The sequence below is a fragment of the Narcine bancroftii genome, chromosome 6 (assembly GCF_036971445.1).
Source record: "Narcine bancroftii isolate sNarBan1 chromosome 6, sNarBan1.hap1, whole genome shotgun sequence".
In the NCBI taxonomy this organism is placed as follows: domain Eukaryota; kingdom Metazoa; phylum Chordata; class Chondrichthyes; order Torpediniformes; family Narcinidae; genus Narcine; species Narcine bancroftii.
The window spans coordinates 77,349,671-77,375,477 of record NC_091474.1 but is presented as its reverse complement, the minus strand read 5'-3'; the positions used below and the strand labels follow the sequence as shown (position 1 = coordinate 77,375,477).

General features: G+C 37.4%; 1 protein-coding gene across 2 annotated transcripts in view; it reads right to left on the bottom strand.

The window, feature by feature from the left end:
- Positions 1 to 25,807, bottom strand: part of parga (poly (ADP-ribose) glycohydrolase a) — a 138,243-nt gene that overhangs the window by 26,694 nt on the left and 85,742 nt on the right. For both annotated transcript variants that reach the window (XM_069885430.1, XM_069885431.1), the window contains exons 11-14: positions 21,510 to 21,570; positions 18,619 to 18,694; positions 12,113 to 12,260; positions 1,329 to 1,407 (exon numbers count right to left, since the gene is read on the bottom strand). In XM_069885430.1, coding sequence (XP_069741531.1) covers positions 1,329 to 1,407; positions 12,113 to 12,260; positions 18,619 to 18,694; positions 21,510 to 21,570 — 364 coding nt within the window. The remainder of the gene's footprint in view (positions 1 to 1,328; positions 1,408 to 12,112; positions 12,261 to 18,618; positions 18,695 to 21,509; positions 21,571 to 25,807) is intronic.

The following is a 25,807-nucleotide window of genomic DNA, read 5'->3' as shown; positions in this document are numbered from 1 at the left end:
CAGGCCCTGACGGCGTACTACACGGTCATTTTCTTTCTCCCTATACCACCATTACATTCCATGTATTGTATATGTCCTTAACCATAAATGGCCTTGAGTAAAAAGCTCTGGTACTGCTGACTAGAGAGGAAAGCACGGCTGAGATATCAAAAGAATTAATTCTCTCATCTGAATCACTGGGTTCTGTCCTGCCACTCATAGCCAAAAAGGCAAATGATAACAACATTTTTATCCATGATAAAGGTGCCCAAACCAGGGAGCAGAAGTTTAAAGTAAGGAGCAAGACATCAAGAGAGGTTCAGGGGAATATTTTCAGCTGGTGAATGGTTGGAACCTGGAATCCATTGCCTCAGGCGGAGGCAGCTACTCTCTTATCATTCTGGAAGCATCTGAATGCACACTAGAATCCACATTAGAATCAAGGAATAGTAAGGCTGAGGAGTAAATAGGATTGATTTAGATGAGCCATTCTCAATAGTGGCCACAGTACATTTAAATAAAAGCCGCATTTTATTTTCATCCATTAACAAATATTTTTAAAATGTTTTTATGTAGAAGTACGAAGAAACCAAATCTTGACTACTTCACAGGAAAGGGAACCTATAAACTTTGAACAGAATCCTAATGGTGCCAGAGCCAAAGAAAGGTTGAGAATGGCTGATATGGATAGATATGACAGTCGGTATGATTGGCTGAAGGGTCTGTTCTGAGCTGCATGACTCCATGATTCCAAGTGAGAAATCATGTGTCATATCCAGTGTTGACTGTGCATTTTTTTATGAAACAGCCAAAATCTCAAACAGAATAGAATTTTCAACAATTTGTTTAATTTAATAAAAGTCTGTTGGGACAAAATTTCTGACAAGGAAATAACTGATATTATAATTACATATTTAAAGATATATATTCTGCAATTTTTAAAAAAATGTGTGCACGAGACGTAGATATCATTGGAAATACTGGCATGTAAATCCTTAATTGTCCTTCCGCAGAGGAGCCAGTCACTTTGGGGAATCTGGAATCACTTATGAGTCAGATTCGGCTCAGGGTGGCAGATTTCCTTCTCTTCAGGACACAAGTGAACCAAATAGATCTTGGCAATCCCCACTGACACAATGGCATCGAAGTTCCTGTCTCAGGATCAATGATCCAGAACTCTAGCCTCTAGTCCAGTGATGTAACTGCTATGTTACTGTATTCCTGGACACATACCCATTTGGTACACATCATTCATCCATCACCTTTTATTTTAGAGAAAACATAGTTGTGATTTGAGATCAACAATTTTTATAGTCTAATGTAAAAAGAAATATTTTTTTAAATAATACCTTGGAGTCTGATCATTGCAGCTCCCCACCCATCTGTAGGTATCAGCGTAGCCTTCGTAGATACTGTACTGCTCTGTCCCTAAAACAGAAAGGCCATCAAAAAAGGTCTGTGATAAGTCAAAGTAACTCTTTAAAAAAGATTTTTAAAATCCAGGGATAATAAAAAAAATATTTTAGATAAATAATGTTCAGTTAAGGTCTTTCCTGCATTGTAAAATTAATGACCCATCTTAATATTTGGTGTTGTGGTGAAATGCACCACTAATTACCTCACCGGATCTTTAGACTCGCGGGTCTCTGTGCGCCCGTGAGTTCCCGGTGACTAATTACGCTAAGGCTTCTGAGAGCTGCGCCATTTCCGGAAGTCATGTGATGCGGGGAGCGCACAGATCTCAGACAGTTAAACAACAGTAAGAACGCATTAAACCAGCCAACTCATAACATCTCGTGTTCTTTGTTGTTTTACCATTCATTACACAGTGGTGACCCTGACGGTCTAAATGACATTTTGGAACTCACTCTGGCTGGACAGAATGCCATTGCACTCAAACTTCAAGTATTTTGTAGCCACAAGTCAGGTTCAAGCAGGCCACGGCCCAGTTCCATCTGTGCCAGATTACCACTGACGGCACAAAATACTACTACTACACCAAGACACCACGAGGTTTATTGTCAATTTCTTACACCAGCATCCAGCCAACAACAGGTATGAAGCCCTCAAAGACCTGCTCATACATAGATTCCACCTTTCCCGACACAACAGGGCAGCACGTCTTCTCCAAATGGATGGCCTGAGTGACCACACTCCTTCCAAACTAACGAACGAGATGCTTGTGCTCATGGATGGACGCAGGCCCTGTCTGCTTTTCGAGAAACATTTTCTGGAGCAAATGCAAGAAGAGATCTGTTTGCTGCTTGCAAACAATGACTTTGGGGACCCCCATCATTGAGCAGCCCGTGCAGGTGAGTTGTGGCACGCTAAGTACCATGGAGGATTTTTGGTTGGACGTGTAGCGGTACCTTGGCAGGATGCAGCACAGACAGAGATCAGTGGTGCTATTACCAGGTGGGGTGCTGTAGCCTATCGCTGTCATCCCCCCGCACACACGCTGTCAGTAGTGGCCATGACGGCTGGCCACAAAATCAACCTCCTTTCTCTTCTGGGATCAGCACTCAGGCCGACGGTTCTTGGTCGACACTGAGGCGGAGGTTAAGGTGCTCCCCCACTCCCGTCCAGATACACGTTCAGGAAAGAGGGGCCCTTCCCTCACGGCCACCAAAAAGCAGCATTTGAACATATGGGTCACGGATAACTCCACTCAATTTCGGCTCGTCGTGGTTCAGTTGGTCCTTCACTGTTGCTGATGTATCACAGCCGCTACTGGGCACTAATTTTTTGCAAGCACATTGCCTTAGTAGATCTCAAAGGTCACTGCCGAGTTAATTCAAAGACTTGAGACACTTGCCTTGCACCCTGTGGTGTTGCCCGCACCTCACCTTGACTTGGTGATGCTCTAGGACAATGAGTACACCAGAATCCTAGTGAAATTCCCCAACATTATTACTCCACCCTTCATGACACCCTAACTGAAACATGGAGTACAACACGATTTCTGACTCAAGGACGTCCCCTGCATGCATGAGTGCGTAGGCTGCCTCCAGATAAATTGCAGATGGCTAAAGATGAATTCCAAAGGAAATGGGGTTTGTTCACCGCTTCGACAGCACTTGGACATCACCACTGCATATGGTACCTAAGGCTCCTGAAGGATGGAGACCCTGTGGGGACTATTGGTGTCTAAATGACACCAGAACAGAAATACAGTGCATTTGACAGGGAGCTCCTTACACAGGTTCACTAAATGGCCAGAGGTTATCCCGCTCTCCAACTCCTCCGCGAGAGCCCTCATCAACAATTGGATAGCGAAAGGGAAATAGTAAATATAGAAAAAAAATTAGCAATGAAGGAAGATACAACTAAAAGAAGAGAATTGGCGGATAAAAAAATAAAATATGAAACACTACAAACATATAAGGTAGAGAAGAATATAATGAAGACAAAACAGAAATATTATGAACTGGGTGAAAAAACGTACAAAATTCTAGCATGGCAGCTTAAGACAGAACAAGCTAAGAAAATGGTATTGGCATCAAGAAAAAAAGACAAACAAATTACATATAATCCAAAAGAAATTAAGGAAAACTTTAGAGAATTCTATGAACAATTATACCGAACTGAAAACAAAGGGAAAGAAGGGAAAATAGATGAGTTTTTGACTAAAATTGAACTACTAAAACTACAAATAGAGGAACAAAATAAATTAACAGAACCATTTGGAACAGTAGAAATACAAGAGATAATAAAAAAATTACCAAATAATAAGACACCAGGAGAGGATGGATTTCCAATAGAATTCTACAAAACATTTAAAGACTTATTAATTCCGCCCCTCCTGGATGTAATCAACCAGATTGATGAAACACAAAGCTTACCAGATTCATGTAAAACAGCAATAATTACAGTAATACTAAAACAAGGGAAAGATCCACTCTCACCAGCGTCATATAGGCCAATATCTTTACTAAACACAGATTATAAGATAATAGCTAAACTATTAGCAAACAAATTAGCAGAGCAGGTACCGAAAATGGTAAATTTAGACCAAACTGGATTTATCAAGAAAAGACGCACAACAGACAATATTTGTAAATTTATTAACTTAATTCATGCAGTAGAAGGAAATAAAGCACCTGCAGTAGCAGTTGCTTTAGACGCAGAGAAGGCCTTCGACAGAGTAGAATGGAATTATTTGTTCAAAGTATTGCAAAAATTCAGTTTACCGGAGAAGTATATTAATTGGATTAAAGCATTATATAAGGGACCGTTAGCGAAAGTGACAGTAAATGGACATGTATCAAAGCAATTTAACTTAAGCAGGTCAACGCGACAGGGATGCCCACTATCACCTTTATTGTTTGCGTTAGCTATAGAACCACTAGCAGAATTGATAAGAATAGATAATAATATAAAAGGAATAAAAATAAAAGACAAGGAATATAAAATCAGTCTATTTGCGGATGATGTTATAGTGTACTTAACAGAACCAGAACTATCAATAAAAGAATTATATAAGAAATTGAAGGAATATGGAGAAGTGTCGGGTTACAAGATAAACGTAAATAAAAGTGAAGCAATGCCTATGAATAATGCGGATTTCTCAAAATTTAAGAAGGAATCTCCATTCAGATGGCAAATGCAGGCAATAAGATACCTAGGTGTACAAATAAACAAAAATCTAGGCCAATTATATAAACTCAATTATAATCCACTAATGAAAAAATTACAGGACGATTTAGAGCATTGGAAAGATCTACCACTAACACTGATAGGAAGGATAAACTGTATTAAAATGAACATTTTTCCAAGGATATTATACTTATTTCAGGCATTGCCAATACAACTGACAGAAAAATTCTTCAAAGAGTTAAAGAAAATAATAAGGAAATTTTTATGGGGGGAAACCGAGGATAGCACTAGATAAATTAACAGAATGGTATAAACAAGGAGGCTTACAATTGCCAAACTTCAAAAATTATTATAGAGCCGCACAATTAAGATACCTATCAGATTTTTATCAAACAAGGGAAAAACCAGACTGGACGAGATTAGAATTAGATAAAATAGGGGAAAAGATACCTGAACACATATTATATAAATGGGATGAAAAATTGGTACAACATAGAAGTTCTCCAGTATTACATCATCTCCTCAATATTTGGAAGAAGATGCATGTAGAAAGAAATAAAACAAATTATCAATTACCAAAACTAATATTGACGCAAAATAAGTTACTCCCTTTTACAATAGATAACCTTTCCTTTAGAGAATGGGAAAAAAAAGGGATTAAAAGAATAGAAAATTGCTTTTCAGGAAGTAGATTTTTATCCTTTGAACAGATGAGAGATAAGTACAATATAACTGGAGATACAGCGCTGGCATATTACCAATTGAGATCCTACTTGAAGGATAAATTAGGAAGCAGTTTGAGTTTGCCAGAGGGAAGTAACCTTGAATATGTGATTACAGATACAATGTTAATCAAAAGATTTATAACAAATATGTATATTAAACTGCAAGAAAAGGAGAATGAGGAAACAAATGGTAAAACTAAACAAAAATGGGAACAAGATTTAAATATAAAAATAAAAAAGGAAACATGGGAGAAATTATGTTCTGGAACGATGAGAAATACAATAAATACGAGGCTACGTATGATACAATATAACTGGTTACACAGACTATACATTACACCTCAAAAGTTAAATAAATGGGACCCAACAGTATCTGATAGATGTTTTCGATGTAAAAAAGAAATGGGAACAACAATTCATGCAATCTGGACATGTGAGAAAGTAGAAAAATTTTGGGAAGATCTCAATCAGATATTAAATAAAATAACAGAAAACAATAAACCAAAGAACCCAGAGATCTTTCTCCTAAGTAACATAGAAAACAAAGAATTTGGAATTGATTTGGAGGATGCACAAAAAAGATTTGTTAAGATAGCTCTAGCGTAGCAAAAAAATGTATTATGTCAACCTGGAAATTGGAAGATAATCTGAAAATACAACAATGGTATATAGAAATGAATAAATGTATTCCATTAGAAAAAATAAAATATAGTTTAAGAAATAATATTGAAATATTCAAACAAATATGGGAGCCTTACATTAAATACAATGCGAAAACCTACCGGGGACAATCATTACCTAAGTTGATGGAAGGAGAAGGAAAGAAAAGAATGGACTCAGTAGAATTTCTGGTGTATTTTTGTTGAATGACAACATTGTCTGACTGGTTTAATATAACCTAGATTGTATACCTTAAATGGATGGGAGGGGGGTGGTGGGGGGGGGGTGGCTTGGGAGGAGTGGGGGGGGGGGGGGAGAAAATGTCACTGTATATGTGTGAAAAGGAAAAAGTGTGTATCATGGCTAATGTGATTTATGGTGTGAAAAATAAAAAAATTAAAAAAAAACAAAAAAACAATTGGACAGCGCGTTTCGGACTACCCACGCATATCTCCTCTGACAGAAGAGCTCAGTTTATATCCGGGTTATGGTCCACAATTGCACAGTTGTTGGGCACACAGCTGCATTGGTCGAAGGCCGAGTGGAACATTTTCACTGTCATATTTGGATAACATCATCATCTTAAAGGACCAGATTGGATAGATGAGCTGCCTTGGGTACTTTTAGGTATACATACCTAGGAGGATTTGGCCTCCAATGGTCCCAGCAGGTATTTCCCACTTTGGTACTCACACACTTGCACCTATCCCGACCACCTGGCAGAGGTGGTCAACAATTTCATGTATTCCACCTGAACTTTAAGTCCTTTAAAGGTGTCAAATAATCTACATACATGTAGTAACATAAGGAAGATAGAGAGTCACCACTTTGTCAAGCACCCCTCTCAGGAATGAGGTCCCAATGAGGAATGAACTTGCGACCACTGGTTTACAAGGCCAGTGCTCTAACCACTGAGCTATCGGAGCCTCTAGCTAACATGTCTTATGGTCTAACCAACAATCTGAAGAAATTGAATTGACAGCAAAATGGGTACAGGTAGTAAAAAAGCAGCTTTTACTTAAATTTTTAAAAGCTTTTTTTTAATTACAGAAAACAAAATAGGGATAGGAAATAAAAATGGAATTGAACAAATCATCAAAATATCCTTGAAAACAAAGTCTTGTATTTAAAAACAGCGCAACACTATTACAGCACCAGCATCCAGAACAGTAGGTCAGGAGTTTATAAGTTCTCCCTGTGTTTGCGTGGGTTTCCTCCCACCTTTTAAAATTTAGATAATTTACAAGATATCCTGTCAGTGTAGACCTTTTGATGGGAGATTGTTGTTCAGTGATCAGAAGCCCTCTTGCAAACAGTTCGCCCATTCTTTGTTGGGTAAACTTTTACATTCAGAGTTGATTGCAAGAATCATTATTTAATCCAATTCCACAAATCCAACTTGATATTTTAAATTTTCAGAAATCCTGTCTAATAATCAGTATGAATCACCCTAACATTGCTTCCCTTATTAAGTCACAGGACTTGCAAGCTTTCTCTGTTTACTTTATATTCTCATGCGCCTCAAACCATCCCTCAAAATGCGGAGACCATTGGAAATAGCAGTTTTTGTTCAAATAATTTTTTTTAAATCAAAATGGTAAAAACAAAGAGAAAATCCACCATTTACAACCAAAATTTGTGTAACTGAATCCTGTTTTTGATATTAACCATGAACTATATTGGTGCTTTTCTTCTGCTATTCATGATCTAGTTTCAAGCCTGATATTAGATTACAGTTTTGTAACCCTATTAGTTTTGAGTTGTTAAAAACAATGTAAAATAATACAACTGTAAACACCATCTGTCTGCAAAAAAACACTGGAGCTTTCCGTTTCAGCATTTGACATCAAATTGCACTTGGTGATAATGTTTCCGTCAGGAGATTCCTCAGTAATCCAGCTCAATAATCTACTCCAGTCAGTCTGCAAAAAATACACTTCACAAAGGAAACAAAGATAATTGACAAACTCACAATCATTTATGTGACAGCTCCCTTTCAAATGAATGATAATTAGCCAATTGTATTAAAATGAAGCTCCAAAAGGTCAAATTGTTGACAACCACAATAATAAAACTCTGTAACACCACATTTGATTCCCAACTATTGGAATAGACAGTTAGGACAAAAAGGTATAGTATATTCAAAAGTCTATGTTTAAAATCATATTATTTCACCAGGTATTTATGGCTTATGATTGACAAAAATGGATTGCTGCTGTTAGAAATGTCAACTGCAGCTCCCTCTACTGTGAGACACAATACTGCTGCCTATGTACTGCAACTTCCTCCAGTTTCAACAAGACTGCCAACTCGCAGCTTGCATTAGTCACTTCAAGAAAACATTTAATTTTTATCTTTTTCTTGTTTATTTTATTAAGTGACGACATTGTTTAACGGGTTTAATGTATCTTATAGATTGAACTTTCAATAAATGGGAAGGGGGGAGAGGGAGGGAGGGAAGGGAGGGGGGAAAAAGGGGAGAAAATGACACTATATATTCAAGAGAAAAATGTCTATGTATTTTGGTCAGTATGGTTTATTGTGTGAAAAATAAAAAAAATTCAAAACAAAAAACATTTAATTGTGTTGTGGATTTATTAAAATGGATCAATTTTCCTTGATTAACTGTGCATCTGCGTGTTTTAACAAGGGATTGAAAAGAGATTAATTTCACTTCATTGTCGGCATATTACATGAAAGAAAATTCTTTGGTGGAGATGCTAGTTGATGCACCATCAACTAACTAACTGATATTTTCAAATAAGGTCAAGTTCAGATAGCAGAAGGAAAAAATTTGCTGAAAATAAAACTAAAGACAAATCTTTCATTTGTATTGAACTTTTTATTGATTTTAAATTGTTTTTGAACCTGAACACAATCTGGTGGCGCAACTCAGTGGAAGAAAAAGGATGGTCAACATTTTGAGCCTAAACCCTTTCTTGAAACTCACAGTCTCAATTAAAATGTTGACCATTCTTTTGCTTGAATTGATGCTTCATGACCTGCTGAGTTCCTCCAGTAGATTGACCCAATTTGCTGGATGAACTCCAGCTATCCTTTTCGTTTCTTGTACTGGTCCACCATCATGACCACCATCATGACCGTAGCATGTGGTGCCAGTTCACCTGCCGTCAGTGATGTGCACTGGCCATAGTTCTTCTGTTATCATAGGAGGTGAATCAGTCAAAAGACTCATTGGGGAACTGCAATTCAAAAAGAAAAATGCCACTTTGGCAAATCCAATTGATGATCTGTTCATATGTCACTGAGAGGGTGAAGACAGGCCACACATTAGCAAAGGGATAATAAGCCATCCCCAGTTAAAAATAATTGTTCAGCTCCTCAAACACTAATCCAGAACTAACCAGTGAAAATGCCATCGTTACAAGCAATGAAATTAAACTTAATAGATTCAAAATGGTTTTCCAAAATCGCTGCTTGGAAGAGCTTGAATCTCAGCAAACAGACCTCTTTATTTAAAAAAATAAATATTTTACAATTTAGACAGTAAAAGGCCCTCCTGGCCCATAAGCTCATGGCATCATAATATTCCAATTAACCTACAATCCATGTACATTTTTGAAAGGCGGGAGAAAACTGGAGCACCCAGAGGAAACTCACGTGGACGAGGGGAGAACGTACAAACTCCTGACGGGCAGCAAAGGATTTGAACCTGGGTCGCTGGCCTTTAACAGAGTTGCACTAACCCCTATGCTATCCATGCCTCCCTAATCTTGAAAAAACTTCAAGACAACGTGAATGGCAATGGAAATTCTGAATGAATTCGACCACTATTGCCAAAATCAGTCATCCAGTATTAAGGCCAAGTAAAACCCAAGGAAAATAGGGACTGACCCAGCATTTAGGAGAAGCACCTCAAAGCCCAGTACAGATTTTCTGAAGTTGACATCTTTCTTCCTATATTAGTCCAGATAATTTGTCAAATGGCAATCTAGCTTGACAAGCTACAGTGTGTTGGGAAGCTGCATTATAACATTATCCTTATACATTTCAGGCCTTGGTTTTACCAAGATGCAGCTGAATCTGCCCTTGGTTATGTGCAGTATGTCTTTGGATAGTTCTTCAGAGAAACAGGAGTCCAAATCAGATCATGGAAATTCTGCATCAAGATTACTCGGTGACTTGATCGACAGACTTAAACATGGCAATTGATTTTCATAAACTTCAATTTTGGCTAACAAAAAAATGTAAATGTTACTTTCTAAGTTGCACATTCTATTTGACAAGGCATTCTTAGAAATTGATATCTTTTTGTAAAAATAATATCTTAAACTAGGATGCATGGTAATAGAATTGTTTCATGAATAAGATTAAGTTTAATATGCTGAGCAATGATTTTCTGTTTACTGACTTCCTGTCTTTTTTTATTGAACCATTTAATGCGGATGTATTACTTATATTTCCATATATAATATTCAAAATGACAGACAGTCAAGGCAACGTCTGTTAGCTGACAGAACAAAAAGAAAATGCATTTTAATCATGGCAGAAAGAAACTGATATCAGCTTCATGTTTATTTACTGCTGTGGGCAGTGAACTTCAAACACCAGCAGCTCTTTACTGCTCAAAATTCTGACAAGCTTGAAAAGAATGTCTCTGTTAAAAGTGAACACTAACAAAAGCAAGAAAATAAAGCTGTGACCTTTGTTGTCTGCTGTCTAAGGACAACCTTAAAATTAAAAAAATTGCTTTACAATACATCAGTGAAATAACTCGTGTTACCTCCAGGCAAAACATTTTAGTTAATTATAAAATATTTAAAATATTACACAATAAAATCCAATCAGCATTATCATATATTCTATCCCTATAAAATAATTTGCTTTTTGCTGATGCAATACAACATTTTAAAATTCTTCTCATCTCTGAATAATTTCATTGGCAAAGAAAATTTTATTGTGTTTTTTAAAATGCTTAACCTCTTAAAAGGCAGCAACTTGATTACACTCTTTAAACCTATGGCATGATTTTGAGCTAAGTATAATGAAAATATCAGGCAGACATGATGTTGAGAAGACTTGGTTAAAGTCAGGTAGAGAAATAGACATGCAAGACTTCAAATAATGTAAGATTAAACTTCTATTAATTTATCTCTATTAAGGGAACACCAGCCTCACTGTTGATAACTTCATAATACTAAGTGGCCCTTAGCTATAAATGATAATGGTAAATTACCTCAGAGTTGTTACAACTCATGGACGTTCATCTTAAAAAAAAACTGCTTAATTCAAGTAGAATTTCACACACACAGACATAAAACTGAACACAAAATGATGCTAACTTACACGCTCATTTTTCCAAAGACAATCTGGATATAAATTTTCTGCGATATTCATGAATATCTTAAATTGTTTAACAAGCAGAATCACAAATGCAAAACTTAATTCATATAATACATTTTAAAAAGAAAATATTGAACCTCCAATCTATCCCACTATTATTCATGCAAATTAGGAACAGGACATTTAAGATTATGTAGCCCTTGTCTTTAAAAATTATAAATGGACACACTAATGCCTTAAAGAAATAATTTCCATAAATAAAAAATTCATTGCAAGTTTTGGAAAGGATAAATTAAAAGCACAAAAAGTGAAAATGGTGTTATGTCAAAGTGAAAGTGGCTTGCATCAGATTAATTCCAGAAACTTTTTTTTTGTCTCATCAAATGAAGTAGAGGGTATTTGCGGGAATGGGGAGACCTGATAGAAGTTTATAAAATTATGAGAGCCATTGATAGGCTAGATAATCAGAATTGTTCAAAATGTCACATACTAGAGGATACGTTTCTAAGGTGAGACTTGGGTGGGGGTGTTTAAAGGAGATGTGCAGGCAAGGCTTTTTAATAAAAAAAAGTGATATGTTTCATCATCCAATGGGAATATGTTCTGTGGGGAAAAGAGTCAAAAGTTATTGAAAGTTTTAAAATGCACTAGATAATTTCCAAAAACATATTTTTAGTAGAATTAATGTTCATAAATTTAACAGGTACCAACATTAGAGTTATAAATCAATCAGAGCAGAAAACAAGAAATTTGATTAGCTTTTCAATGATATTTCTTAACATTACCCAACTAATCAGATAAAATTTACAAACCAACAACATATTGTATTAATGCCAATAAGAACTAACCAGTGATGATGAGGCATTCATTGTGATCCAAGGCTTCTGTAAACAGTCGTGAAACAATGAGTTCAGGGTTTATCAAAAACCGTATTTCTTCCTGCACAAGGCCACCACGTGTGACACCACCTCCAACAAATTTATTTGCAAAATCCACCTGAAAATAAAAAAAATAGATGTTTAATCTTTTAATTTTAGGGTTTAAAACCAAATAATAAAACTGTAAGGTTTTTTTAAGCATCAGTTATCTGTTTGTTGTCAGTGCTACAAACCACTCATGAAGCAAGTGCCTTTATCCTGAAAAGAATAATGTACCATGACCCATGGGCCTGTAGTCTGGGTTAGGAATGTCAGTTAAGGTTTGGATGAGGATATTGGCAGCTAAATTTGTACAAGTGAGAATATATGGGCATGGGCATGACAGTCTATTGAATACTCAACAGAACTCATGAAATACTATTGTTATCTGGTTACTTATTTATAGGTTATGTCAGAGTACAAGAAAATAGGAGGAATAAAGCCACTCTGGGCCTCTGTATATCCTTCCTTTCAATATGGCTTTGGGAGATCTTCCTCAGTGCTCGTCTCCTCATCTGTGACATTTTCCCATACTCCTCCATTCACTTTCAAAAGTGCATCATCTTGCTCCTCAAATTCTAAAACTCTTTGGGGTAGAGAATTCCTGAGATTCTACTCAGTTTTAAAAATCATCCGGTTACCTTATAATCAAGACCTCTCATTCAAGATTCTCCCATGTGTGGAAACATTTCAACATCAACATTGCCAATGCTTGTTCCACATCTTGAATGTTTCAATATGATAACCCTCATTCTTCCAAACTCCAAAGAGTATACATCTTGCAAGTAGAATCACCCACTTTGAAAGTACATTCTCCTGTGAAGGAATCACTTTGTCTACACCCACAATTCACCAATTCAGCAGTCTGGTTGATAAAACCTTGCAATTAATCGATGTGACAGTAACAAAGCATCAGTCGACAAGCAAATTGTCATGAGACAACAGAAACTAGCCAAAACCAAGAATTAATCACTTTCCAATTATATTCTGTAGTTTTACTAATTTAAATTAATTTGCATCTTATCCTATTTGCTGAATCTTTGGTTTGCTCGACACCTTTGCTTTGTAATGTACTTAACTGAAATAGATAGTTAAATTAATTTATTGAAGACCTTCCCAACAAAAGCTATTTGTACATGTAATAACATGTCCAAAGGGGGCTCTTAACTGCTTGATTAAATTGTGCCATTAATTATCAATACACTTTCCTGGATTCAATTTACCAGCACAATAAATAATATCACTAAACCCAGAGTATAACTGTACAGACCCCCAGATTATGCAAGAGTTCTGTTCCTCAGAATTATCCCAAAGCTGATTTCTCTCCAAGTCAGAAAAGCTACCCATATCGTGCCACTCCACATATACTTGCTATAATTCTTTCATTTAGTTAGGCCAATACTACTAACAAGTAAACTAATGGAATTTATTCTGCATCCATCATTAATTAAATGTTTTATTAATTTGTATTATTAGCTTAATAGAATACTTCAAAGATGCAAGTTGGCTTTCTGCGTCAGGTTGTCCATAATCCAGAAACCCCTGTTTTAATCTTGATTTTTCAGCTCAAATGCAATTAGGAAAATTTATACTGCAATAGAAAATAAGTTTCACAGAAAATACAGTTGCATAGCACATGTCAAAAACTAAATTTTCCCCACTGAAGATATTCATGTCAATCATGTGACAGGAGCAGCATTCTCAACTGAGCTGTCGAGTACTTGCAATGACTAATTAATGGTTTCATTAATAATTATACCAAAATATATATTTTGCCTCATTACGTTTGAGCAAACAAGACCAGCTGCCATTTTCACGTTTCCATTTCTGAATACAGTAATTGTCTGTTTCACTTACACGACATTGTGGCACTAATTAGGTAGTTTAATTACACAGCACAAGTCATAGCACAGCACATCAGTTGGAAGATTATTACATACACGTTGTCCTTTAATAAGGATGGCAGAGTTATCAAAAAGACTCTTTTGCCTGAAGGACATCAGTAAAATAGTTGCATTTTTATGACCATCTTACAGCTTAAATGGCCATGTTTTCTACAATTCCCTCTGGGCACAATCACACCCCTCCTTAGTGTCAAAGGAATACTAGTAAAGATTTAAGAACAGTAATGCAGATAGATTGTATCAAAAAATTGGAAGGAAATGGGAAAGTGGTGAAAAAAACTTTATGAAATAGCCAATTTGGACAAAAACTAATAAACTAGTTTAAAGATTTCAATTAAATTATTGTTTCTAGCTCACAACCGTAACTATTTACTCATATGATTACAAAACTAAATTTATGACCAGTCAAATCTTTTAATTAGCATTTCATTTTAATGTAGACATATAGCACGGTCACAGGCCCTTTTGGCACCTGATGACGCACTCCCATTTCATTTAGTGACTGTCACTTTAAATGCTGGCACCACTGTGACCATTCACAACTGTGGAGAGAACTGAGTGGCAACAATCAGGGATTGACTGTGCCCAAAGTTGATCCTCTGGAGAGAGAACATTTGTTGCTTTATCCAGGATCAAGTGGGGAGAGAGAAACATTTAAAGGAACAGCACACTTTGTGATCAGCAGGCATGTCACGAACATTGATGGAATGATTCGGTGTCAAATGGTCAATTTGGCTGATTTTCCCTGTCGGGGGAATTATTGAATCCCACCGTGACCAAAGGAAAGGTCACTTCAACTGACCCATGTCAGGGTATTTGGAAGCATAGTGGAAGTCACATATTTCATTTCCCCCACAAGGAAAAGGGGAGTTGTGACAACCGTTCGTCTAAAAGGATATTTCTCAGCAAGCAACAAGACAAGGATTCGTGAGTTTTCAGCAAGCTGGTCACTCAGTCTCTCCCACCTCCTCCGTGATTACTTCTGTGAATCAGTTTAAGAGTCTGCGTTCCAACACAGGAATTCTAAGACTCAACTTTGGAGTGACTTTCCAGAATTGTGCCTAGAAATGGTTATCTCTCTCTCTCTCTCTCACATATCCATGCAAAACTGGGGGTTAAGTTAATTAAGATGTTATATTATTAGTAGTTATAAATATATATTTTGTTTCCATCTGCAACATAACAACCTAACTGGCCTATACTCCCGGTACATTTTGAAGGGTGGGAGGAAACCAGAGCACCCAGAGGGAACCAACACAGATATGGGGAGAACATACAAATTCCTTACAGACGGTGTCGGATTCGAATCCCGATCGCTGGTGCTGTAACAGTGTGGCACTAATTGCTGTGCAAACTGTTCAGCTATTTAACAAAGGAAAAGACTGAACCAAATGAACAGGAATAAATACTCCTGGTCAAAAAGCTTATTGAATTTCTCAAGTCTTCTTTCTGGTATAATACATTCAGCATTCTTCTGTAAAATTCTTGCATTCACTACTGTTCATCTGGAGCACCAGCATGTCAGACTTCCTGACATTAATTGCCTAGCAAACATATCAACATCTCAGTACAGGAGTGAACAGGATTGACTCATTTTGCAAAAACGTTATAACAAGTCAGCATGATTAGATATCGTCAATAGATTGGACAAGGGGTCCAGAATTCGAACTCCAGAGTGGGTACAATTCTCAGCATTTTACCCCACTGTAACATAATGCCTATCTATGTTGTATAACTGAGCTCTGGACTGCAGGGAAGAAAGAAATTAATGTGTTTTGCTGTCATTGTTTCAAGCACCAAAATAGTCTGAAGAAGTGGAAGATCAGAGACCAAATTGGTCTTCTCATATTTAACACCACATCACAAAACCAGCATCTGCAAGGGTTAATTGGCTAAATTACACTTGTAGGCTTCAGGTTAAATCTGCAGTTCTGATGCTGTCATGTTGAAAGGCACAGGATCCTTTAAAAGTGCTTTTCACATGCAAAAGAATAAAAAAAAAGGGGAAAAACTGATAAGAGGCTGTGATCCCATCAGAGCTTTGCTCCAGTCTGCGACTTGTCAGATGACAGCTGTCATTGCAGTTTCTTCAAGCATGTTAAAATGAGGTGAAGAAATGATAGAATCTGCTTTGGGGGCCAACATTTTAAGCAGGCTTTTTCAATGACCAGCAGCATTTTCATTTTCTTTTAAATTCATTTTAATTTGAAGAAAGCAGAATGCATTTTTGAAAGGCATTGTATTATTCAGATTTATAACCTGAACCTTCAGCAACTTCAGAAGCACTTTTTATTTCTCATCTCCAAATACGCTAAAAAGTTATACAACGCATTTCAATCTTGATAGCTTAAGATTCCATTTTTAATCTTTTTTTATTTCTTGAAATAATTTTTTATGAGGAGGACTGGAATTAGAGTAATAATGCACTAATTTCTTAAGACAAAATATTGCCGATAAAAGCCATTCCTTTATAATGCTACAAGAGACTACCAGACATTGGAGTGCTTCGATCTTTATTTTTTTTTAAAGTTAATCCCCATGGTGTACTGTGATTAAACATTCTCCTCAGTAGCAGTTTATGGTTAAGTAGCCACTATTCTCAACTGCACGAGTTAGTTTAATTCCCCTAGGTTACATGTCTGTGCATTATCCAATTAGACATAGTTCCCTCGTTCAATGAAAAACAAATACAATATTTCCAGCTGTTTTCAATATCCCATCCATCTTTTTCCCCCACCAGGGGGAAAAAAATAAAGCTCAAGATTTCAACCACCTAGTGGTGAATGGCTGACACATGTTGACACCTGTCTTGTAGCTTTGCCTCAGTGGACAGTGAATTCTGTGGAACAGCAGTTATCACAGTTGATAGTAGACCTATAGACAGGCCACAGGCCACAGGACATCATTCAGGCTGCACTTGTAACTCACCAGCATGCCTTTGCCATAAAGACCATTGCTTCAACCCAAAAGCAGCCTCTACATGTAAAAATCTACCACCATTTAAAAAGCAGAAATGGGTTACAAGAAATAATAGATATACAAGATTGCAATTTAATTTCTAATTCTGTCCTCTACACGATACCTTCAAACAAGAAGTGGTCATGCTTGGATTCACACGTGTATTTATGGAAGAACATCAGTGGAGTTGCTAAATGTTTAAAAACCACATGTATATCACTCAAAAACAATGCTGCGATAACTGTGTCACCACACAAACTGCTACGCAAACCGTACGGCCCCTTCACCCTTGTCACGCTCACCTTCACACAGAAGGTACAGAAGCCTGAAGTACGGCACCTAGAGGTTCAAACAGTTATTTTCCGCCATAATAACAATCAGTTTCTTGAAACTTCCTGCACTACTCTAACCAGAACTCTGCTCCAGGACCACAGATCTATCCGTGCCATTTCAACATTTTTTTGGCACAAACTGCAACTGTGAATTCTTATCCTTTTGTTTTATTACCTTTTTTCCCCCTCTTGTGGTAATTTAAATGTATAGTTATTGTTTATTAGAATGCACCAAGCAAAAAGACATTTCAACGCATTTGTACATTGTACTGATGGGCATGACAATAAAGTCTCGTCACCACCACACCCCTCCCCCCTCATTCAGAAATATCAGACGAGGTTTAATGCATCACAATGGCTTAAGTAAGCAAAATATTTTCACACTGTCATGAAAAATATTAACTGTTAAATTGTGGAACAATGAAAAGATCTGCATGTCTAAGTCACTTAATGTCACTTTTAGGGCACCTCAAAAGATTGTACAGTTGAAGTATTTTTGCCATGCAGTCACTGTGCAAGACAGGAAACGCGATAGCACTAATACAAATTGCTGTACACTAAATTGTCTCAACAATTATCTGATGTTCTCTGGGAATATTGATAGGATGAACATTGGCCAGGATATTATACAACTCCCCAGTTCTTCTTCAAAATAATAATTGTTTTGTAATATCCGAATGCACAGACTGGATCTTAATTTCATGGCTTATCTGACGTTTGCTATCTTTAACAGTGCAGCACTTCTTCAGTATTGGTTTAATGCTCTGGCCACTGAATCCAGATTACTCAGGAAAATCCAGCACTTTTATTACTTTGCCCAGCATTCAAAATGCATCAATCAATTTTTAAGACAGGGTAGATTGAATCTCGATAAAAGGATGAAAAAACTCAGTGGATATGTAGAGCTGAGGTTCAAATTGCATCAGCTGTGAAGGGAAGCATCAAGGGGCCACACAGCTTGCTTCTGCTCCTCATTGATGCACATCAATACACTTAACATCTGAAATGGTGGCTTAAATTGGGATGATTTTTCCCAAGATAATTCCGTTTAAAAGTTTGTAAGTTTATCCCAATATTTTGTATAGTGCTTTATTAGATATGCCATAATCTTGACTAGAAGGCAAATGTTAGTTTAATATTTGATTTTGCATGTAGACCATTATTACTAGTTAGAAGACAGATAAAGATAATGCAATTTTGTTCATCAGATAATTGTCAAGGCTTTTGTGAATTATTGCACTACCTGTAACATGCCACGTCCATTGTCTTCAATTGTCCCTTCACACGTGATGTGCAGCCTCGTCAACTTCTTTGTAGACCTGACAGAAAAAAATTTGATTTACTCAATCAGGTCACATGGCAGCCAACATGCACTTTACATTTCAGGAAACAGATCTCTGACTTCTCTGGATAGTTCAGCATTTTACTGGAATATTCTACTAATCCAATTGTCTGCATTCTGCCTTAATCTGCCATTTGTCCCTTCCTGATGTTTTATTGATACTGAAAATTCATCAAAACGAATTAGCTTACCGTGGATCTCCAAGTCAACCATTTTTTGCCAATTCATAAATGCAACTTTTTTTTTAGTTATCTTAATTTGTATCTTTAAAAATCCATAAACAAGTTGGACAGAAATAACCCATTTTTAAAAACACAGAACAATTAAAAGAAACTTTTAAATGACTAACTTGAAAAATGGGAAGAAGCCAATTATAAACAAAGTAGCTTGGTTCAGAATTTAAGCACGCTATTAAAACAATTTGCACAAATTAAGGCATGATTATAGTGCTGGTAATCAGATAATCTTTTCTGAGAACAAAATATGGAAAAATATCCAATTATATCCTTTCAAATCAATGTCCAAGTACTGAGATTATCAGGCGATATGCATTTTTAAGCAAACTAAAGCTATTTCATGCATGAAATTTCACATGGATAAACTAATTTTTTTAAAGAAAACTAAAGCTCTGCATGAAAAGAGTGTTGAAGAACCTTGATCCTTGGACATTTATTAAGCAAGTTGTCCTGCACACAAATTGCATTTTTAATCATATGTGAAAATGCATTCAGTTCAATTCCTTTAAAGAACTTATTTTCAAAGATTAGCTGGCCACCACTAACAAAAGCAAATTTGAAAAATGCAAGAGAAGCAACATGTAATTCTGAGAAGCAAGTAAACTTTGCACTGGAGCAATACACATGAAATGGAAAGAACAAGTTCTGAACAAAGCACCCAAATTGAGTCATCTCAATAATATATTTAGCTTAGGTCACAAAAAAAATGACAATTTATTTGAAATCGTTAAATTTCTTCAAAAATGTAAGACTTTATACAACATCTAAGGATCGGCATCCACTTTATTCAGTCCCTTTTACTATTTTGCAAGTGAACTGATCCTCTTTTTAGCTAGTAAATTTTGAGTTTTAACATAGAATTAGGTCTCTGTCGATTACATGGAATCTTGTGGAGTCTCAGGCTAAAGAACAAAGACAAGGAGTATCTTACTTCAGCCTGCAGATCTTTGGAATTCTTTCCAAAAAAGTTGGTGATTTTTAGAATATTCTGCAACAAGCTTGAAAAGATTTGTGATTCTAAAGGGAAATATGGAAATCGGACAAGAAACCTGATATGGCAGCCCCAGGCTTGAATCTGGCACTGTTTATTAAGGAGTTTGTACATTTTCTCCATGTCTACGTGGGATTCCTCCAAGTGCTTTAGTTTTCTCCCACTCTTCAAAATGTACAGAGTAGTATCTTAATTGGGGTATATGGCGCCGGCATGGGCTCGTGGGCAAGAAGGGCCTGTTACTGTGCTGTATATTTAGATTTTTTTTTAAAAATAAACTGAACAAGGAAGATTAGCCAAATTTTAAATAGTAGAACATACTTGAGGGCTTACAGATGCTGAAAGCTTTAAGAATTAACAAAAGTTGGCTTACTGACGATATCAACTCTACTTACATCCTCATTCATTCTATCCTTTTGAGATATGAAACTCCAGGTTTTCTTAAAGCATTAATTTTCTCACAGCCAAGACTTAAAGTAGAATGGTAATTACAGATTTATTTTGCAAAAATTAAAAACTCAGCAGATTTTGTAAGGAAAAGTTAACTTTGAAAGGTTTTTGTCATACCATCTTCCATGGACATTAAAATACACGAGGAAACTTCTGTGTTCCAAAACTGAAATTATTAGCAAACTACCCTCCAGTTAAATGCACACGACATCAACTTTTCCTCAAAGAGTAAATATTAATTAAACATTCATAATAGAACTTTGATGCTAATGCACGACAGCAATTTTTCTGGGTTTCTTTGCTTGCGATTTAGCAATTCCATTCTTTGTACATCATTCTGAGACCTTTTAGCTGATGTGAATGCTTGTTTCATAATTCATGCTTGAAACAGAACCCTGAAGGAATACGTCTCTCTTGCACTTCAGTAAATTAAATGCACTGCCTAATAGCGCTTCAAGACTGGGATGTTGGCTCTCACGTCTTCAAGTCATATTACTCTTTAGTCAGCTCCAAAACCAACTCCTTGAGGCTGCTCATTTGTCAATCACTATCAATGACAAGGCAGTACAAATCAACGAGACTAAACAAAAATAAATTTTTGCCACTATTCTGCTTCATAAAACTTGGGTTTTTTTTAAATATCATTTTGACGGGCAAGGCACAGGAGATGTCAGTCAAAAATCGCATATTTCGCATGTGCTTATTCAGTGGCCAACACTACATTTTAGATTCTTGTGAGAAAATGGTATCAAACAAGTGTGCGACTTTATGTCTAATAGAAATCTATTCAATGACAAACATCCAACTTGGAAAATGACAACCATTAAGCATGGTGATTAGTACAAGCAACATCAAATACTCCCCATCTATGTTTTGCACATGTTCAAACAATTATTTTAATGCTTTCTAAGATAAAAGCTTGTAAAGCATCACAAATTGTCCCGACAGATGTGTCTCTGCCCATAGAGTTGATCAAAGTGGCACAAGTGCAGGAATACTCTTCAACAGATTTGCACGGAACAAAGTCACACCAGGCTCAGGGTAAGAACAGATTATGATAACTAGGTTAAAGTTGTCTAAATAAAAATGCTAATATAGACAAGGAGTTTTGTTACCGTTCCCATTCAGGAAAGTTCTGTAGACACTGCCTTTGAAAGGTTACAAGACCAGTAGGTTCTAGGAGAGTTAAAATAAAAATTATTAAAATAACTATCAAGGTACATGCAAATAAATATTCTAATAAATGCAGAATTGTTTTGGTTTGTACACTTAACATTTTTTACAACATCTACCCAGCAGAAAAACATATAATTGTTATTCAAATTCCTCTGTTCAGGAGTATTAACTAAGAGTTTATTGCTTGATGTGTGATTGAAATTTGAAAGGATTACACAGCCTTGACAGGTTAACAACCTGAAAAACTACCAGTAACTTTTAATTGTAGATTGCAATTTTCATACATAATTCAAAATTATATGAGATAAATACAAACCATGTTAAAAATTGAAACCAATAAAGTGAGAGGAAGTTTCCCAGAAAGATCGAGCAATCTCTGTGCGAAGGATTTCGGCATTTACCTACTTCCTCGTTGTTTCCCATTCTCACAAGAGAAAATGCTCTCCTGGATCTAGTGTTGTGCAATGAGATAGGTCGAGTAAATGATGTAATAGTCAGAGACCATCTGGGAAATAGCAATCATAGTATGATTGAATTTCTCATTCAGATGGAAGGGGAAATAGTTAGATGCTTAAACAAGGGTGACTACCATAGGATGAGGGAGGAATTGGGCAGAGTGGACTGGGAGTACAGGCTCATTGATGAAACAGTTGAGGAACAGTGGAAGATTTTCAAAGAAATATTTTGTAATGCTCAACAAAAATATATTCTGGTCAGGAAAAAGGGAGGGAAAAATCAACCGTGGTTAACAAAGGAAATAAAGGAGAGTATAAAATTGAAGGCGCAGGTGTACAAAGCTGCAAAGAGCAGTGGGAAACTGGAAGATTGGGATAACTTTAAGAGACAACAAGGGGTTACAAAGCACGTAATCCGCTCCATCCTCAACATCCATTGGAGCGCTCACACCCCTAACGTCGAGGTACTCGAGATGGCAGAGGTCGACAGCATCGAGTCCACGCTGCTGAAGATCCAGCTGCGCTGGATGGGTCACGTCTCCAGAATGGAGGACCATCGCCTTCCCAAGATCGTATTATATGGCGAGCTCTCCACTGGCCACCGTGACAGAGGTGCACCAAAGAAAAGGTACAAGGACTGCCTAAAGAAATCTCTTGGTGCCTGCCACATTGACCACCGCCAGTGGGCTGATAACGCCTCAAACCGTGCATCTTGGCGCCTCACAGTTTGGCGGGCAGCAGCCTCCTTTGAAGAAGACCGCAGAGCCCACCTCACTGACAAAAGGCAAAGGAGGAAAAACCCAACACCCAACCCCAACCAACCAATTTTCCCTTGCAACCGCTGCAATCGTGTCTGCCTGTCCCGCATCGGACTGGTCAGCCACAAACGAGCCTGCAGCTGACGTGGACTTTTTACCCCCTCCATAAATCTTCGTCCGCGAAGCCAAGCCAAAGAAAAAAGAATAAGAAATGGGAAAAAGGATTATGAAAGTAAATTGGCACAAAATATAAAAACAGAAAGCAAAAATTTTTATAAATATATAAAACGGAAGAGGGTGGCCAGAGTTAACATAGGACCCTTGGAAGATGAGAAAGGAAAACTGGTAGCAAAAAATGAGGAAATGGCCGAGGCATTAAACAAATATTTTGTGTCAGCCTTCACGGTGGAAGACATGTCCAGCATGCCCAAGTGTGGAGTTAAGGATGCGAATGTTGGGGAGGGCCTTGATAAAATAGTTGTTACAAAGGAAGTAGTGATGGAGAAACTAATGGGACTAAAGCCAGACAAATCACCTGGTCCTGATGATATGCATCCAAGGGTTCTGAAGGAAATGGCAGAAGTTATAGTTGATGCATTGGTGGTCATATACCAAAATTCCTTGGATTCTGGGCAGGTCCCGGCAGACTGGAAGACAGCAAATGTCATGCCACTTTTAAGAAGGGATGTAGGCAGAAGACTGGAAATTATCGGCCAATTAGCTTGACATCTGTGGTTGGAAAAATGCTTGAAGCCGTCATTAAAGATGAAATAGTGAAACTTTTGGAATGTAAGGGTTCAATCAGGCAGACGCAGCATGGTTTTAGAAAGGGAAGATCTTGTTTGACAAACTTGTTAGGATTCTTTGAGGATATAATGGGTGCAGTGGATAGAGGGGAACAGGTTGATGTTGTATATTTGGATTTCCAGAAAGCGTTTGATAAGGTGCCGCACAAGAGACTTCTCAGTAAGTTACAGGAAAGTGGAGTCCAGGGAAGTATATTGGCCTGGATTGAAAATTGGTTGTCTGACAGGAGGCAGAGAGTCGGGATAAATGGGAGTTTTTCAGGTTGGCAGAGAGTGGTAAGTGGGGTGCTGCAGGGGTTAGGCCCACAGCTGTTCATCATTTACATTGTTGACTTGGAGGAGGGGACAAAATGTGGCGTATGCGGATGACACCAAATTGAGTGGAAGAGCAAACTGTAATGAGGATGTGGAGAGTCTGCAGAGAGATATAGTTAAGCTGGATGAGTGGGCAAAGGTGTGGCAGATGGGGTACAATGTTAGTAAGTGTGAGGTTATCCACTTTGGCAAGAAAAATAAAAGAGCTGAATATTATTTAAAGGGTGAAAAACTACAGCATGCTGTTGTGCAGAGGAAATTGGGAGTGCTTGTGCATGAATCGCAAAAAGTTAGGTTGCAGGTGCAGCAGGTTATTAAGAAGGCAAATGGAATGTTGGCCTTCATCACTGGAGGAATTGAATTCAGGAGTAGGGAGGTAATGTTGCAACTGTATAAGGTACTGGTAAGACTGCACCTGGAGTACTGTGTCCAGTTCTGGTCTCCATATTTGAGGAAGGATATACTGGCTTTGGAGACGGTCCAGAGGAGGTTTACTAGGTTGATCCCTGGGATGAAGGAGTTGACATGATGAAAGATTAAATCATCTAGGATTGTATTCGCTCAAATTCTGAAGAATGAGAGGAGGTCTTATAGAAACATATAGGATTATGAAGGGTATGGATAGGATAGATGTAGGCAGGTTTTTTGAGCTGGCCGGGGAAACTAAAACGAGAGGACACAGCCTCAAGATTCGGGGGAGTAGATTTAGGACAGAGATGAGGAAAAATAGTTTTTCCGAGAGAGTAGTGAATGTTTGGAATTCTTTAACCAGGGAAGTGGTTGAGGCTGCCTCATTAAACATATTTAAAATTCGGTTAGATAAATTTTTACATGATAGAGGAATGGGGAGAAGGCAAGTAGGTGAAGTTAGGTCATAAATTAGATCAGCCATGATCGTATTGAATGGCAGAGCAGGCTCGATGGGCCATTTTTGGCCTACTCCTGTTCCTACTTCCTATGTTCATCCCATTTCTTTAAAATGGTTTGTTAATGGTGAACACGTGCCTATTACCTGAATGTAGCTCCATTTAGGAGTTTCTCTTCGACATCATTCCTCTCCCCATCTCTGCATTGAAAATGGTAAACCATTCACTCCTCCCCCCCCCCCCCCCCCCCCCCACACACTTCTAACAAAAGGCTGCTGAACCAATATGTGGAGTGGTTTCACTTTCCATTGATGCTGCTTAACTGGCTGAGCTCTTCCAGCATTTCCGTTTATCTCCCCAGATTCCAACATCTGCAGTTTTGCATGTTTCCCAAAACTGTCTGGCCATTAAGTTGGCAGAGGTAAGGGGACACAAGGGAATGTTCACAAAATTAAAGGTCTGCAGGAAAGATGGGGCAGGAATGGATGAGAATGGAGCACTGGAACAACAGAAACAATTAAACAAGACTGGGCAGTAGCCTTTCTCTGTAACTTTTAATATAATGAATACATTGCCTTCTTTATCTTGCTTCCTTCACGATAACAGTCCAGAAGAAATAATGGAAAACAATGACTGAACTTCCATGAAGTACTGATCTAGGGCTAACAGATCATTTGGGAGTCTTAAGTGGCTGCAACATTTTTGACTTTTACAACCATATGAATCAGAGGCCATATATGGACATTATAATCCCAAGATTTAAAGATAAAACTAAGCATGTTCTTAAAGAGTGCCATGGGAACACGAGAATAACATAGTGAAGGTAACATCACTTCTGGTATGAATGGATTGAAAATTGCAGAAATCCAAGACTTAGGGGGAGTTGGTCCTAACAGTCACATTGCTCTTTGCTGGGCTTCCCTGGTTAGGGAAATAACTTAAAACCGAAAAAAGAAAATACTGGAAAAACTCAGCAAGTCAGGCAGCAGGCTGCGGAAAGAGAAAGTGACTTCATCAGAATGACCTTTCTGATTTAC